Source organism: Mchenga conophoros, linkage group LG8 (assembly GCF_057382185.1).
Source record: "Mchenga conophoros isolate Kocher_MC1m ecotype Shallow Benthic linkage group LG8, M_conophoros_male_GT1.1, whole genome shotgun sequence".
NCBI classification, from domain to species: Eukaryota; Metazoa; Chordata; class Actinopteri; order Cichliformes; family Cichlidae; genus Mchenga; species Mchenga conophoros.
The window spans coordinates 25,301,500-25,317,385 of record NC_140533.1 but is presented as its reverse complement, the minus strand read 5'-3'; the positions used below and the strand labels follow the sequence as shown (position 1 = coordinate 25,317,385).

The 15,886-nt window shown below is 41.1% G+C and overlaps 1 protein-coding gene across 2 annotated transcripts; it reads right to left on the bottom strand.

Moving 5' to 3' along the window:
- Positions 1-1,718: 1,718 nt before the first annotated feature.
- Positions 1,719-15,879, bottom strand: nbr1a (NBR1 autophagy cargo receptor a). 2 transcript variants are annotated; one of them, XM_085285207.1, is made up of 22 exons: positions 15,659-15,879; positions 15,246-15,308; positions 15,131-15,149; positions 14,171-14,193; positions 12,717-12,899; positions 12,436-12,513; positions 12,110-12,333; positions 11,870-11,989; positions 11,367-11,666; positions 10,859-11,018; positions 10,204-10,452; positions 7,923-8,063; positions 7,634-7,709; positions 7,346-7,456; positions 5,758-5,937; positions 5,510-5,668; positions 5,224-5,378; positions 4,722-5,134; positions 4,502-4,587; positions 4,205-4,292; positions 3,876-3,975; positions 1,719-3,232 (listed from the first exon to the last, which is right to left on the bottom strand). In XM_085285207.1, the coding sequence occupies exons 1-22, from the start codon at positions 15,758-15,760 to the stop codon at positions 3,050-3,052; spliced, it is 3,213 nt and encodes a 1,070-aa protein (XP_085141333.1). In that variant the 5' UTR covers positions 15,761-15,879; the 3' UTR covers positions 1,719-3,049. The 2 variants fall into 2 exon arrangements, with proteins under 2 accessions (XP_085141333.1, XP_085141334.1); XM_085285208.1 differs by lacking the exon at positions 11,367-11,666.
- Positions 15,880-15,886: the final 7 nt, after the last annotated feature.

Sequence of the window (15,886 nt, the reverse complement as noted above, 5' to 3'; positions counted from 1 at the left end):
TCAAATCCTGTACAAGTGGCCACAACCTTTAAACACAACTCCATATTTGACAGAGACGTTACCCTTCTCCTACCATATTTGCCGTTTCATAATTGACCCACAGATTTCAGTTCAGTTTACTATAACTGTCCCGGCTGGCACAGCTTTTGGATGCAGTTGCTAGTTTCAATAGAGAAGAGGTTTTGAGTGGGCGGCATGTGAGCGTTTGATATGAAATATTAGTCTTTGAAAATGTATTAAAACAGGAAATGAGTCAGTTAGAGTGGCAGATGTGTGCGGGCCTGTGCTGGACCTCTAGCAGTATCTTCATTATATGAAAACCGACTCTATGAGATCCTAAAGAAATTGATTTTAAAAGTGAAACTACTGATTTACTGGGGTTTTCCCAAATAACCATCTCTAAGGTTTACAGAAAATGCCCTGAATTCACAACATGTTGAACCTTGTAGTAAATGGCCTGCATTTGTATAGCGCTTTTCTAGTCCATAGGACCCCAAAGCGCTTTACACTACATTCAGTCATTCACCCATTCACACACACATTCACACACTGGCAATGGCAAGCTACATTGTAGCCACAGCTGCCCTGGGGCGCACTGACAGAGGCGAGGCTGCCGGACACAGGCGCCACCAGGCGTAGTGAAGGCTGCAGAAGGCTAGAGAAGGAAACACAACATGGAAGGCCACTCCTGTTGGCTAAGAACAGGAACATGAGGCTGGAAATTGGACAACAGAAGGTTAGAAAAATGTTGTCCATTCTGATGAGTTTGAATATTTGCTGTGGGATTTAGACGGAAAGCTCAGAAATGGGTATAAACAAACAGATCCATCTTATTTTATATTAACTGATGGCTGCTTCCAGCTGACTCTACCTCACCACGACACAAAGCTCAGATATTCTCAAACTGGTTTCTTAAACATGACGGTGAGGTCAATGTACTCAAATGGCCTCTGCAGTTATCATATCTTCAGTAGAGCACGCTGAGCTGTGGTGGAACAGTCATGGATGATGTGAAGGCATCAAATCTGCAGCAACTTATATGATGCTGTCATGTCAACGTCGACCAAAATCTCCAAGATATGTTTCCAGCTGAATCTATCCCACAGTGTACCTAATAAAGCGTTAGTGAGTGTACATCTAATTTAACTGATCATCTGTTTCCCTTTGCTTACAATCTCTATGCAAAAATTGGCAGTTTACTGTGTAAATATTACAGCTGTATAAAACTTGTAGTTGCATCTGAAACACAAAGGAAGTTTACAAAAATATTTTTTAGTAATATGCATTTTAACATAGTTTTAACACTGAGTCATTAAACTGTAAAAGTCACTAAGTACTGTTACTTCTAAAGAAATCGGGGTTTATAGAGCTCCTGGTGGTTTATGGGGCGATCGTGGCTCAAGAGTTGGATGTTCGCCTTGTAATCGGAAGGTTGCTGGTTCGAGCCCCGGCTTGGACAGTCTCGGTCGTTGTGTCCTTGGGCGAGACACTTCACCCGTTGCCTACTGGTGGTGGTCAGAGGGCCTGGTGGCGCCAGTGTCCGGCAGCCTCGCCTCTGTCAGTGCGCCCTGGGACTAGTTCTTAGGGACTAGTAAAGCGCTATATAAATACAGGCCATTTACCATTTAGTGTCCCCAGGGAATGCAAAGCTGTATGACCTGAGTCAAACACATACTATAAGACAAGCAGTGTGTCATTAACTGGACAGGCAACAGGGATGTGCAAATAGTTTATTGGCAGATTGACAGAGCATTGTTTAATGTATATATTCTGTGACAGAATAACTTGAGATTGTAGATATAGTCAGAATTATTTTCTAGAGCATGGATTTGAAACATGGACAGTGATATTCATAAGAAAATACTGATTAAGAAAAACCCCAAACACACAAAAAGGCGAAATCATTCAAAGAGATGCACAGTAACTTAAAACCTGACAGACGCTCATCACAGTCAACATGTCAACCAACATGTGTCCTTCAGTAAACTAAGGAAAAAACAGGAAATGTAGCGAAATAAAAACATACTTGGTTCTGTTTCCGTTATGAGCTTGAGGAATGTGTCGTTAGAGACGTTTCTGCTTGAGTTAGTGTTTAAAGACATTTTTTAAGTTAGTGTTGGTGTTTAAATGAGAACGAGCAGAGATGCAGGCAGGCAGGGATGACGACAGATGACGCAAAGCGGACGTTTTCCATTCTAACTGTGCTAAAAATCACGAAAAACACGACTCGTCTCTAAAAGCCTCTACCTGTCATGCAGGTGTCTCCTAAACAGCAGTATAAAAAACAAAACAGAAACATCTGCATCTGAGCAGTGATCCGTTCGGACAGTTTTGTGTACATTCCACATGTCAACGTCTAAAATAACAGTACTCTGATACAGAAAAAGATTGCATTGTTAGGCAGATTTCACTACAATAATCAAGAAATGTCTTAAATATGTGTTTCTTGTTCTTATTACTGCACTTTTACCCCTAACCCCCAGAGGATTCACAAAGCTTCATAGCATCATCGTACACGAGCGCTGGCTTTTCAGAACATGTTTGGACATTCAGCAGTTTTCATTCTCACAGCTTTGTGCTCCATGAGACTCCAGGCAAGCCCTGCCTATACACTTATTTCTCAGCACTGAGGAAGCAGCTGCTACGGCCATACGAACACTAAGATGATGAGTTGGAATACACACTTTAGTCCTGTCCAGATGTTACTTCCTGCTCCTTTTGACCAGCACCATAGAGCTCTAAGGCCCAGGTAGGCATGGCAAAGATTAACCGCCATCATCATAACTTCTGAGTGTGTATTGGTGGTTAACTGTATCAAAATGTTAAAGCTAAATTAAAGGCAAAGGCAGGAGCAGCCACAAATGAATGTTCATTTATCTCTTATAATTAAGAAATAAAGGCTACGGTATTTCATATTGATCCCAATTATCTTTCAACCTTCAACCAATAGATTGAATCCAATTATTTTTATTATCCTTACACTGTGTTTTAAAGTCAAACTAATTCACAACCTTAACGCTGACTTTTCACATCTTTGCCACCTTCACTCCTAAGTAACGTTATATCTGTTGCGGCGGTTTTCGGCCAACTGCACCAGCTCGTCGACGGTGTGCTCCAGGCTGTAGAAGTGCTTCTTCAGCAGTCGCCGGTTCATCCGTTGGTCTCTGAAACCCATCTCCAAAAGCTGGTCCATCTTGGAAGGGCCTTGTGTGGTGGCTGGGTCGATGCCTCGCTGGAAAAGAGAAGAGAAACGTGGGTGAATTTTTACCAAAGCAGGGTGGTAAGAGGAATATAATCAGGGATGTGTATCTTATGATTATGAGGTTGTTGTGACTAAAACTGCACTTTCTGTGGTTTCACTCATGTGGCTTCAGAAGGACTTCCAGAAATCCCTGGGAAAGCAGCCCTAAGCGCCCTTGTTCTGTCAGTAAACACTTTACCCTCTCATCCAAGAGATTCTAAAGAATTAAGGGGCTCCACCAAGGCCCAGTACAAAATAAATAATAATTAGTGTGAGCTGTGAATTACGCGAAGCTACTCTAGCGGAGTAAAAGAAGAAAAATCTGGAGTTTAAAATGGATCACTGTTTGAGGATGGATCACTGATTTAATATAGAAATAATCACATGATCCATTATATTGTTGATTATAGCGACTGTAAGAATTAATTAACCCAAAAATAATAAATAACACAAAACTTAGATGCATTTTTAGTGCAGTACCTTATGGGATTCAATCATAGCAAAAAAGAACATACAGAGTATAACAGAGATGTTAAATTTTCTTTCAATCCTCATTAAATCCTTGAAGAGATGATACATTCTGGCATGTTTGCTTGTGTGTGAGTGTTTCTAAACAGCAGGATGTGTTATATACCTCTACTGAACAGCTTGGTCCAGTGAAGAGAGCCTTATAAGCAGATGCTGCCACAGAAAGAGCTCCCTTAACAAGTCCCTCTGTGATTCCTCCTTGGCCCCTGCAACGAATACAGCGCTGTCGTTACACAACCTTACACAGAACAGTGTTACAGGAAGCAATGTGGCACAGTTAGCCACGCTGTCACGAAACGCAGACAGCATGCCACATATCTAAGAAATTTTACCGATCCTGCAGGATATTAATAGATCAAACAATAACATGAAACATGAACGTGTTAAAGACAGACGCACATTCAACAGAAATAAGTCGTTGTTGTTTTTTTGTACCTTGGCTGCAGAGCATTGCTGGGCCTGGGATTATATGTCTCAAAGGCACTGGCTGCTGAGCCTGCTGATCTTGACAGACCAGATGATACTGCAGAACAGATAAAAAAGGGAAATTACACGAAAGCAAAGGTTAAATGAGGAACAAAACCCTTCGCTGAAGCAACAGATCCTTAAAGGTGGTGTGCAGTCTAACTTCCTTTCTTGGCTTAGTGGGCAAATTGTGTTTCCTAAGTAATGTGAGCTGTGCTGTTATTTATATCTAATGTAGTTACACCTAGCTGTGGCAGTGATACTCACCATTGAGGTGGACTCTTGGTTGATGCGGCTCATTTGGGTCACAGGCTGGAGAACTGGGATCGTCAGCCAGGTAAAGTGCCTCAGACCTGAAATAATACAGAAACTTTTATTTAAAAAAAAAATGAGGCTAGTCTGGGCATTGGGAAAAATCCTGGCAGGGAAAAAATAATAACATTTTGCTTTCATATCATCTATCATCCAAATGTGTCCCCCATCTAACCTGGGTGAGTAGAGGGTCGGCGGGGGAAGCAGGGGGTCAGGGAATGGCACCACTTCAGGGGTTAAGGTCACCTCATCCACAGTTTGGGAGGCACAGGGCATCTGGTTCACACTGCTGTTGATTTGAGTGACTAGTGGAGGCCCAGCGTTTCCCAGTAAATCCTCAGCAGAGGCCACCTCTGTCAGCTCCTGCCTCTCTCCCAGTAGTGCATCCCTGCCCGGCTCCATGATGGACTCTTCCTCTTCCTCCTGCTCTACATCCGATTTGTCCGAGGCCAGAGCAGCAGCACCAGTGCCAGGCTGCGACATGGCGGAGCTGTACATGGACTCCCCCAGAGGCCGGCTGGTGTCAAAGCAGTCTGGGAGGATGACGCTGTAATCGTCAGAGGAGACTGAGGAGATCTGGCTGCTGATCTGAGGCACAAGAGAAGAATATGAGGATATTATTACATGAGAATTTCTATACAAACTCTCTTACAATAATTTAGATCTAATCAAGTCACCTCATCCCAGTCTTCCCCTTTGTTTCCATCCTCCTCTTTCTCTTCTCGATCATCCGTCACGTTCTGGGTACCATCACAGGCCTCAAAGTCTTTGTCCTCGTTATTATGATGTGAACTCATACGCAGGTTTTTATTCTCTGGTTCAGGTGGAGAAACTTGCAAGAAGGAAAGAAATGACTAAAATCAACATCTGGATATTGAGGTCACACCATAACATACAAATAGAAACAGACATTTTGGTAGAAAAAAGCAGAAACAAAAAAAACCCCAGACGTTGTGCACTAACTTGGCCTGGTTTCCTCTTTTTGGGCGATCCAGTTGAGTCCTATGTTTGTAGGCAGAGCTGAAGTTTCAGGTTTAACGGCGCCGATCTCATTTCCTTCTTGAAACTCATCGGTCTCCTCCGACTCATCTGTTTTCTCAAAGTTCAGAACCGGGGAAACTACTGGAAACGTGTGAGAGTAGCACAAAAACAACAGCTTAGCACATTAAACAAGATGATGTTGACAACTGATAAACTGGTAGGCTCCTCACCCTTTGGTTCGTGGCCGCAGCGCTGGAGCCTGCGAGGGGGTCTGTGGTCGGGGGCTTCTTCCAAAGCGAGGGATCGCATGACGGTCTCACACAGGAACTGTGCTCCACTGATCTCATCGTCCCTCTCCTCCTCCTGGGCTACAGGCGTAAACACCTCCTTCAGATTCCTCAGTTTCCGTCCTTAGGAAAGTCCAACGAACAATTAGATAAATAATTTTGCACTTCACTTACAGCCTACGGGACAGTAAGAATTTATTTAAATATACGTAAGCCAAACTATATGAGAATGACTTTTGAAGACATTCTCACCAAACCTCAGTCACATATCTTGGAACAACTATGTCTTTAAAACTTTAAAACAAGACACCATGGGCAAAAATAATTACAACTTTGGCTACCACGGTTTATAACTGAGATAATACAAGTGTTTTGACTCCCTGCCATGATGGTGCTGTAGGATTAGTTTAAATCAGTTGTTAGTTTATGCATCCTAGTTCTAATTAAACCGCATGGGAGTGCACTTAATTAAAAAAAACTGACATTTTTTAAATGTAATAATTATTTGATTTGATTTAAAAATCACACTTTAAATCAAATCATGTGATATTGTTTGGCTATTTAACTGCAAACACCATAAACTTGCATTAAGTCCAGAAATTAAATCACGAAAGGTTCGAGTGGGCTGATCAGTGAGCCACCAGACAGTTACAGCAATTAGCTGGCTTGATTTTTAATCGACAGCTCGTGCGCTTTGTTTCGATGGCTGGAATTTCTTCCTTTCTGATAAAGTTTAACAGCGTTGATCCAGCAGCCATCACTCAGATGAATACTATCTTTGATGACAAAGACACTTTTATTTTAAATGTTAAGTATGACTAATGCTTGTGTTAAATCTACACATTTGTAGAAACCTTCACTAAAGTTTGAAGTGCACTTCCACAGAAAACCGCCACCATTTTTTTTTAAATGACTGGAAGATAATGATTGAACTCAAAGAGAGAAACTCCACCAGCAGCTAGTGTCTTGGTGGCAAAACTGTTGAGCTATCCAAGAATACGGCCGTCAGGCACTTGTGTTGACTACACTGTAGGCTCAAAGCAGATTCAACACATATAGTATAAGTCATGCGTAAGTAATTAAGACTCATTGTGCAAACCAAATCAAATTAGAGGTACAAAGAGCTTAACCTGAACTGAAATCTAATGTGTAAAATGACTGAAGCTGCCCTCTAAACAGCTGATTTAAGGCAAGAATACTTTTAATTCAAAAGTTTAAATTTTATTCCTTTTTTTTGCCTGTCCCGTTTTGCTCTTTTGCCATCAGAATTGTTGTCTAAAGGCGAAGAAAGATGCCCAACGGATTTACTTTACCAAATGGACCATCCCAGCCTTGTGGCAATGGTCTATTTGATTCACCTTTTATTGTTTATTTTATTTTATTTTCACTTGCTAAATACGGGACAGACTTGACTGGGGTTAAATGTTAAATTTTATTCCTAACATCCCATGGCTTAGTTTTCCAGTAATTGTAAGAATTCATACTGAATACACATTACTCTGTGTGTCTTCTATTACTCTATTCGCCTCACCAAAAAGTTTTCGGACTCCTGAGATCTCCGTTTCCTCTTTTTTGGGAGATGGGCTGGACTTGTCCAACACAACAGTGCAATAGGGAAGAGGGGATATACACGGTGTCAAATCTAGAAATGAATGAAGAGAAAACACGACACAGTTTATGTTTCTAAATCCTGATGCGTTCACTTGGTTAAACTGTTAAACCTGGAAAGAACAAATTTCATCCAAAACCTTTATTCAAAAAACAGATAATGAATAATAACAGTTATTCTTCTTGTATTAAAGCATTAAACTTGACTCACCTGCAGGGGTGTTATGAGGAACCTTTTCCAGGTCGTCCGCAAAATTTAAATCCAGCAACTCAAAAGATAGAAGATCCTTAATAACAAAACAAATTAGGGAAAATATAAAATAAGTGCCAGTGTACTTCTGCCAAGCTCTGTGTATAATTAAGAGCCAAGTACTGTTTGTTATTCAACAGATTTCACATATTTTCCTTATTAAAAATTGCCCTTGCTGCTAGCTTTCAGGAGTATTGACTGAAGCTACTTTAAAGCATGTTTTAGGTTTCTGAGCTTTTCGAGTGCACACCTGTGCAGTCATGAAGTCCACTGGTGGGAAGTAGTAGTCTTCAGAGAAGAGGCCTGCCAAGAAGCCAGTGTGGCCCTTCTTGGCCCGCGCCTCCTTCTCCTCTGGCTTCATCTCTTCCTTCGGTGGTCTTAGATCTTTCTTCTGAAGGACAAACAAGTGTGCCATCGTTAGTGTCACTAAAGTGTACTGAAACTTTTCAATTCATAATATGATTTTTTTTCAATTTTACTTCTGGTGTTTATAGTATATGATCTTTTGTCATGCATTAAGCTTTTTAATTCTGTGTTATTCTTAATTTTCAATTTTTATCGTAAGTACACAGAGTCACATGCTCACATACTGCAGTAGAGAACATTAAATATGTACAATGATTTACAAATTAGTTCCTATTTATTGTAAAATACCTCAACGACATTATGTCAAATGTTGAAACAGATTTTTTTTTTTTTTTTTGCTGTGAGCACAATTCAAAAAGCTTTAAAAGCAAAAGTGATCCTATTCTTGCCTAATAAAGGAATCCACTAGCTCAGCAGTCCAGAGCCTCCTACGTCATTATGCTTCAAATGTTTGCAATGGCTCACGGGTCTGGAAAGCAGGCAGGCCGGTTTAGTGGGGAGATTCTTTTACTATGAAGACGAGCAGCTGTAATGAAGAATGTGATCTGAGATGTTCCTTTGTTGCACAGGACAGAACTTCCTACAAAGTCATGTCACATCAGCACATGTCTTGAAAGCCTGTACACAGTAGCATTACAACCCAAGTCATGTGTACTAAGGCCTGTCTTTACCATCAAGTATACTGGGTTTTCAAACTTTGATTGGTAAGACCACAGGACTGTTTTCCACTTTACTTCAGGGCATTTTAAAGAAGCTCAAAGAGCCTATACAGTGATTTTCAATCTACTCCCGCTGTGCACATACCTGCTTACATACCTGCACAGCAGGTATGTTCTTACAGGTGGATTGTAAAACGTAGCCCCATTTTTACTTCTAAAGACCTCAGCCTGCCTGTGATGCTATGTTTTTGTGCTTGGTTGCACTTTGCTTCACTTTTTTTAATGTGTTTCTGGCGACATCACAGTGGTTCTCTGCATGTTTGATTTGTTTTTTTACACTGGAAAACCTTCCTGATCATAAAGGGATCTGTATGCGCTCCTGGGATCGAACCAGAACTTTTATACTTGTTAGGCAAAGGTGTAAACCACTACGCTATGAAACCACACATACACTAAATTAAAAAAATGTTTCAACATTTGATATAATATTACTGGACTGTTTTCGATTAAAAAATATAGCTTAATGTTATAATATATATTGCATTATAATATTACTGATATTTTGCACAGCTGCCCAGCTTTTTTGAGAAACGGTAATTAATTTGGTAACTGATCTATCAATTATTTTTAGAATTTATTCAAAAGGTCACAGTCACACAGGCCTGGAAACTAGTTGGTGGACAACCTACACGGAAGAAAAAATAATTATTCACAAACCGGTTGCGAGTGATTGTTGTGAAATCGATTTCTAAAGTTCCTTTCACAAGGCCTACAAACAAACTGGTGACCACGTAGATGGTTGGCAGTGGTTTGCTGCAAACCTCCTTGTGATTCCTTCGGTCGCCAACGCGTTGTCGTGTGCATGGAAGATGCAAAGCAAACACTCACAAACTACTCACCAAGCAGCAGTGAAACCGCGCAAACCGGAAACGGAGAACATGAAGTAAAAGTTGCGCCCTTTAAAATGTCATGGCTGAAGCAGTAAGGCACAGCTTTTACTTTGAAGACAGTTGTTCTCTCTTTTAAATTTCTCTGCAGCTCAGAGAGTAAAAGGCTAATCTTTGCACAGATGTTAGCATCTTCCAGGCTACAAGCCTGTGCAACAATGGCAATCTGCTAGCAACCAAAGAAATCACAAGGAGTAGTAACCACCCAACAACCAGTAGGGAAAAATGCACTTTTCCCTCAGGTCGCCTGTGGGTCATCCACTGGTCCCCAAGCCCGTGTGACTGAGGTCTAACTTGCTATATTTGCTGTGTTATGAAAAGCAAATCCACACATTTAGCAAACAGGAAACATTTAAAATGCATTTTAACAGTTTAACTGATTGTAGAAAATATTTTAATGCTTCTGTTACGGTGTTACAGCCCTATAATTATCCTGTTTGTTTCAGAGAAATATGTAGAGTGCGTCATCCATGTCCACGACTAACAGCCTGAATTAAGTCAATAATCTAGATGTGCACATGTTGCAGCTGTGCAGGGTGTTACTGAATAGCAGACTTGCCAGTCGTTTTCTCTGATGCCTGAGTCCGGTGCGTTTGTCTCTTTGCTTGACCACGATGCTGCACCAGACACGCGGGCCAAACTGAGACCCACAGTGCGCCAGGCGCCAGTGGGAGGTGTACGTCCCGTCTGTCACAGGAGCAACTAAGGCCACACTGACCATTCCCACATGTCCGGGTGGCAGCAAGGGCACCGGCACCTCCCTCTTCTCCTCTGATGCCAAGCTGAGGTTTCCCCACATGAACACTAGCTGGGTGCACGTACACACATACACAAAACACAAAATAGGAATACACATGCGAAAAAGCACAAAGACGAGAGCATGCAAAAAAGTCACATAACTAAAAGAATACATACAATCAAGTCAGGGGCACACACACACCCACACCCACCCATACACACACACACACACACACACACACATCCATTCAAACAATGACAAAGACTTCAAACTTAAACTACAACACAGATTAACTGAATTAAAATAATAAATATCTTAGACAGAGAGGGCGTTAGTGGTATTACGCTGGGTAAAAAATTTTAACAGGTGTTAGTGGATAAGACGAGGCTATGAGTACAGTGGGGGCTCAAAGTGGAAGTAAAGCAGGAGGGAAAGATAGAGTGCAGCCTGTCCTCTTGACGAGTGGGAGGGGTACCTTAGTCTCTGAGGTCCAGCAGATAGAGCCCGTGTTCTTCATCTTCCAGTATTTGATGAACTTGGTACCAGGCTCCAGATTGGTGCCGTCAGGCAGATTTTCATCCAGAAACAAGGCAGCCATAGTGGGCACCAAGGACGTGTGCGAGACCCCGGGACCCCTAGTTTCAAGTGTACAGAGCATTGTTGAAAAAAGCCCTGGTTTCTTATAATACCCATCTTTTGTTCTCTACGAATCAAAAAAGCAGGACCGCAGATTTTTTTTTTTTTTTTTTTGCAGCTCAAAAGCAATTTTCTTAGAAAATCTATGAAGCAGCAGCAGCAGTTTTCACATTGAGGTAGTTCCAACAATTTCCACCACCCCAGAGCAGCCAGCGATACACTCATACAGACTAGATTACAAAGATGGCATATTTTCATTTCTTTTCTTGGAAAAAAAGACTTTTTTGCATCCATGCTGGGTTCAAGGTACCCAGCACTGTCGGACGCTCTTCCGAGGTGGCTCTTACTCTGGACTGGAGGCCTGGGGTTCAGGGACCAGGGCAGGGATGGGACCTTGGGCTGGGGCTGGACCTGAGGCTGTGTCTGAGGCAGTAGGAGGGGACAGGGCAGGGACCTGGGTGGATGTGGAGGCCATGTTTGTCAGAGTGGCTCTTCCTGAGGTAGAGGGCCCACTCCACTGCAGCCCCCTCTTCTCCAGTCTCAGTTTCTTCTTGATTTCCTTCACTTCGGCTCTTAGCTGCCTTCTTTCTGCTTTGAGGCGCTGTCGTTCTGCCTTGCGCACTGTCCTGTCTCCTCGCCTTGGGAACCTGGTTTAAAATGTCATCAGGAACACCTATTTGTGGACTATCAAATGTTTATTTTCCAAAAACAAAATCATAAAAATTCCCATTGATAAGTCATTAATTACAGTAATCTAGCTGCAAGAATAATTTACAATCCCACTTTGTGTGTGTTTCTATTCATATTTTCCTTCATTAATGCAGAGTTATCCTCAGATTAGGTTGTTTACCTTAACTCTCCTGACATTCCATGTTCTGGGATGGAGAGAGGTGTCTTGGTTCTCACGAGGTTGTGGCTAGGGTCATGGCTATGTCTGCACATCTCACACAGGATGCAGGATGGGCACACGCTGGCGGGGAAAATAACAAAGACATTAATGTAAACATTTACACAGCTACTTAAAAAACACCAAACATGTAAAAATGGTTAAAAACAATGTTGTGATGACTAGAGTTAATTTCATGCATACCTGCACTTGTAGGCTCCTTCAGAGGTGAGTTTGTTGCAGCTGCTACAGTTTGGGGTGTAGCCAAGAGATCCATTCGAGGTGGAGGGGCCTGGTTTGGGTCCCATAATACCGCCAATAGCCCCAATTGCCTCAGGGGGACCTTCAGGGGATTTGTGGGTACAACACTGGACAGAAAAGTCGCTGCACATTCTTTCTACTACCTCCTTTACCACCTCATCCTTAAACTATGAAAAACAGAAGCAGAGCACAGTATTTTATTTAATCGCAAATCAAAAATAAAATGTTCAATGTAAAAATACTGCTTCAAAGCAGCGGTTAAATTTTACCTTCTCCATGTATGATCTAAACCACATAGGAGGGGGCTCATCATCTGGTTTGTTCCCCTTGTTATCTTTTACTGCTACCTGCATGAAAATACACCATTCTTCAGTTAAGTGACAAAATCAGAGATTTTAGCTTTTAATAAAGAAGCACAAACTTTTCCCCCAACAGGCACAAAAACTTAACTGACTTGAGGCATCGATTTTATTAAAATGATTTCAAAGACACTGCACATGTGAGAATCTAAAGGGAGAAGAAAGTTGGGGGGAAGACTAGAATTACTTACAGCTTCTCGCTCAGGGGTGACCTGCGTGCCTTTGTCCACTGTTTTAACCCTTGAGGGGTAAGGAGGAGCGGGTCGAAGGTCTCCTTTCAGCTCCTTCACCTCGGTCTTCAGTGGGCCCCCACAGGCCTGTCCTTTCATCTTGTACACATTCATGTGTAACTGGTTTCCCTGCTTCTCTGCACTCTGCATGGAGAATTAGCATAGAATGCAAACCGCAGTCAAGTGACACAGTAGCAACGTGATGTGTATACAGATGCATAGTACATATACTGCACATATATTCTGTTATTTTCACCATTTGTTCTTCTATAACTTTAGTAGTCTAATTAAGGACACCGTTGTGTTGTTTATGTCTTAAGTGTAGTTTTACGGTGCAAGTTCTCTATGTAAGGATATATACTATAGCAGTGGTTCTCAAACTGTGGTACGCATACCACCCGTGGTACGTGGGCTCCCTCTAGTGGTACACGTGAAGTCTCCAAATATTTTTAAAGATTGAATAATATACCATGTTCTGATTGAAAGATTTCTGAAAAATTAAAATAGTTCTGCTATCACTTCCAACATAAATGAAGACAGAAAACTAAACAGCAGTGACATTTTTAGGGTTACTGAAGTTGGGCTAGCTGGTATATAACGTTATCCGGCGACACAGCTATGTTAGCATAATATAAACACAGTGAAGCTGGAGGATGAACGCTAACTTTTTTTCCACTCAATAAAAGTTAACGTGAGGGTTCCCGATGGGTTGGGACAAATGCAATCATATGGCAGGATGCTGCAAATGGACCAAACTTCAGTCAGGAGAACGACTGAGATAATCCATCCACAATACGAGGTTAGTCATTAATATACTGCTGCATGGGCTGGGCTGTAGTTACACGGTAAGGTTTTAAAAACTGAGCTTTAAAATGAACTGGGGTGATAATAACAGAGAGAGGCTGACAGTGATCAATGCTATTTTTAGGGGCTTGTTCAGATTAAATAGAACAAGATACACAACAAAAACACAAGAGCCTTAATAAATGCAGAGTAGTTTAGACCCAGAAGCAGGTTTCATCACATCATCACTTAAAGATTGGATATCCCGCCTGCTGTTAATGTTTTAATGCAGTACAGTTGTTATTATTATTATCACTTGTCACATCCTGTTCCGGCTGCTGTTACAACCAAATTTCCCCTTGTGGGACAATTAAAGGATTTTTCTATTCTATTCTATTCATGACAGTTGAAATAAATAACATTCATATAATAAATAAAATTGTCTCGTGTAAACTGTATATGCTGTTAAGTAACCCTATACTACTGCACTTTAATGTCAGTCATAAGGCTGGTACTTTAAGAGCCATATATTTTATGAGGTGGTACTCTTTTTGAAAAGTTTGAGAATCACTCTACAGTAACAAAAGCTATTACTCTGTCATTTCTGTTTAAACCTAGCACTGGTACAGTACCTTGATGGCTTCTTCATATTCATCTGTGGGGGGGAAAAAAAACAAACAAACAATAAATAACTTCACATTTTGTGACTCAAATTTGTATTTTTCCCCGGTATTTTGATATTTCCATGTAGGGGTACACCAGGAGTAAGGGTCAAAAAGTTTAGGTTCCAAATGTATTAACTTTCCAGTTAACAACTTAAAAGACACAGCTTGACTCCACACATCATTGTTTACTGTTATGCATATTATGCTACATGTCCTGCAGGCAGAGCTGTGAGTATTCAACACAATGCATACAAAACCAGTTTGCGTGACACACATATTTTATAACTAATGCAGAAAAGGATGTTGATCACAATCCCTGTAACCAAAAGGCAGTTGCCTACACCATGGAGTGTTTGAGCCTACAATTGAATTACCCATTTGTTTTACTGTGTTACCTTTTGACTCTGTTTAACACCTTTGTGTGGACCACATGTATTGCATGGCCTTTCAATGGTTCAGCATCAGTTTAGCTGTTGCTAAGTCCACTGTATTTAGGTAAATGTACCACCAAAGTAAATTCTGAAGACAGGACTTGACATAATTTCTACAATACATATTATGAATGCCAATATTATCTATCATAGATCCATATCAGGTTAGGAATCTATCAGTTGGACAGCTTTCCTGGATCAAACAGGTCATTAGGGGGTGACTATGCATGTAAGCACAATGGGTTAAGATGTAGTTAGGGAAAGGAGTCTTTGTTATCTTAGTTAACAGAGGTTTGTGCCTTTTCATGCTATTTTTCAGCCATCTGATAATCAAACATGTATTTGAATTTTGAGTACATTAAACCAAGCTTTAAACAAATGCTGGCTACATATATTTTTAACAAAGTCCTGGTGATTTACCTTTGAAGGAAGACCTAAGCCTAAACATATTCAACATAAAATATATAGAAAACAAGCAATTAAATATTGTCCTCACCTTGACTGTTTATGCAAATCTGAAATATAAGGTAAATGAGATCAAAATTAAAAACTGAACTTGGACTCTGCCAAAACATTAGCACTGAAAATCTGCAATGTACACAATCCCTTACCTCTTCATTGTCTTCATCAAAGTATTTCACTTGAAAGTGGTTGATCCCAAATGATGCTTTGATCTGAAAAGTAACGCAGAACAATTGAGAGCAGTTCAGTTTTTCTCCTCACACGTGTTAGGAAAAACATGACCCATGTCTGAGTCAGTGAGAAAGACCTCCACAGCTGGATACTGTATTATACATATGTAGTAACCTTAAATCAAACTGAGCACGTCCTCACTTGTGTGCCTATATTTTGTAAAGCTCCGGTTGGCTTAAAAAAATATTATTTACAAATACATTATTGTTATTGTCGTAACAACATCGATTATCCTTTGGGAGCTCTGTTTATATGTCTAGGCCAAAACGTCTAGGCCTACTTTTTCACTAAACTGCGCCAGCGTTTAGCCAAGACTCTGCTAGCTGCTTACCCAGACTTCAACAGCTTCCCACTCCAATTTATCCATATCCTGAGCCAGAAACCTCTTCACGTTCCCCCGGAAATTGACTTTAATAGTAACAGGGAGCCCCATGTCCGCCGTCTATGGGTGCTTAATGGCTATCATTTGCGTGAAACCCGGCCTGTGTGAGCCCCGCTGCCCTCGGATGTTTTCTCTTGTTTACATCGTCAGCTGCGTCTAGAAAAAGACGGTGACGTT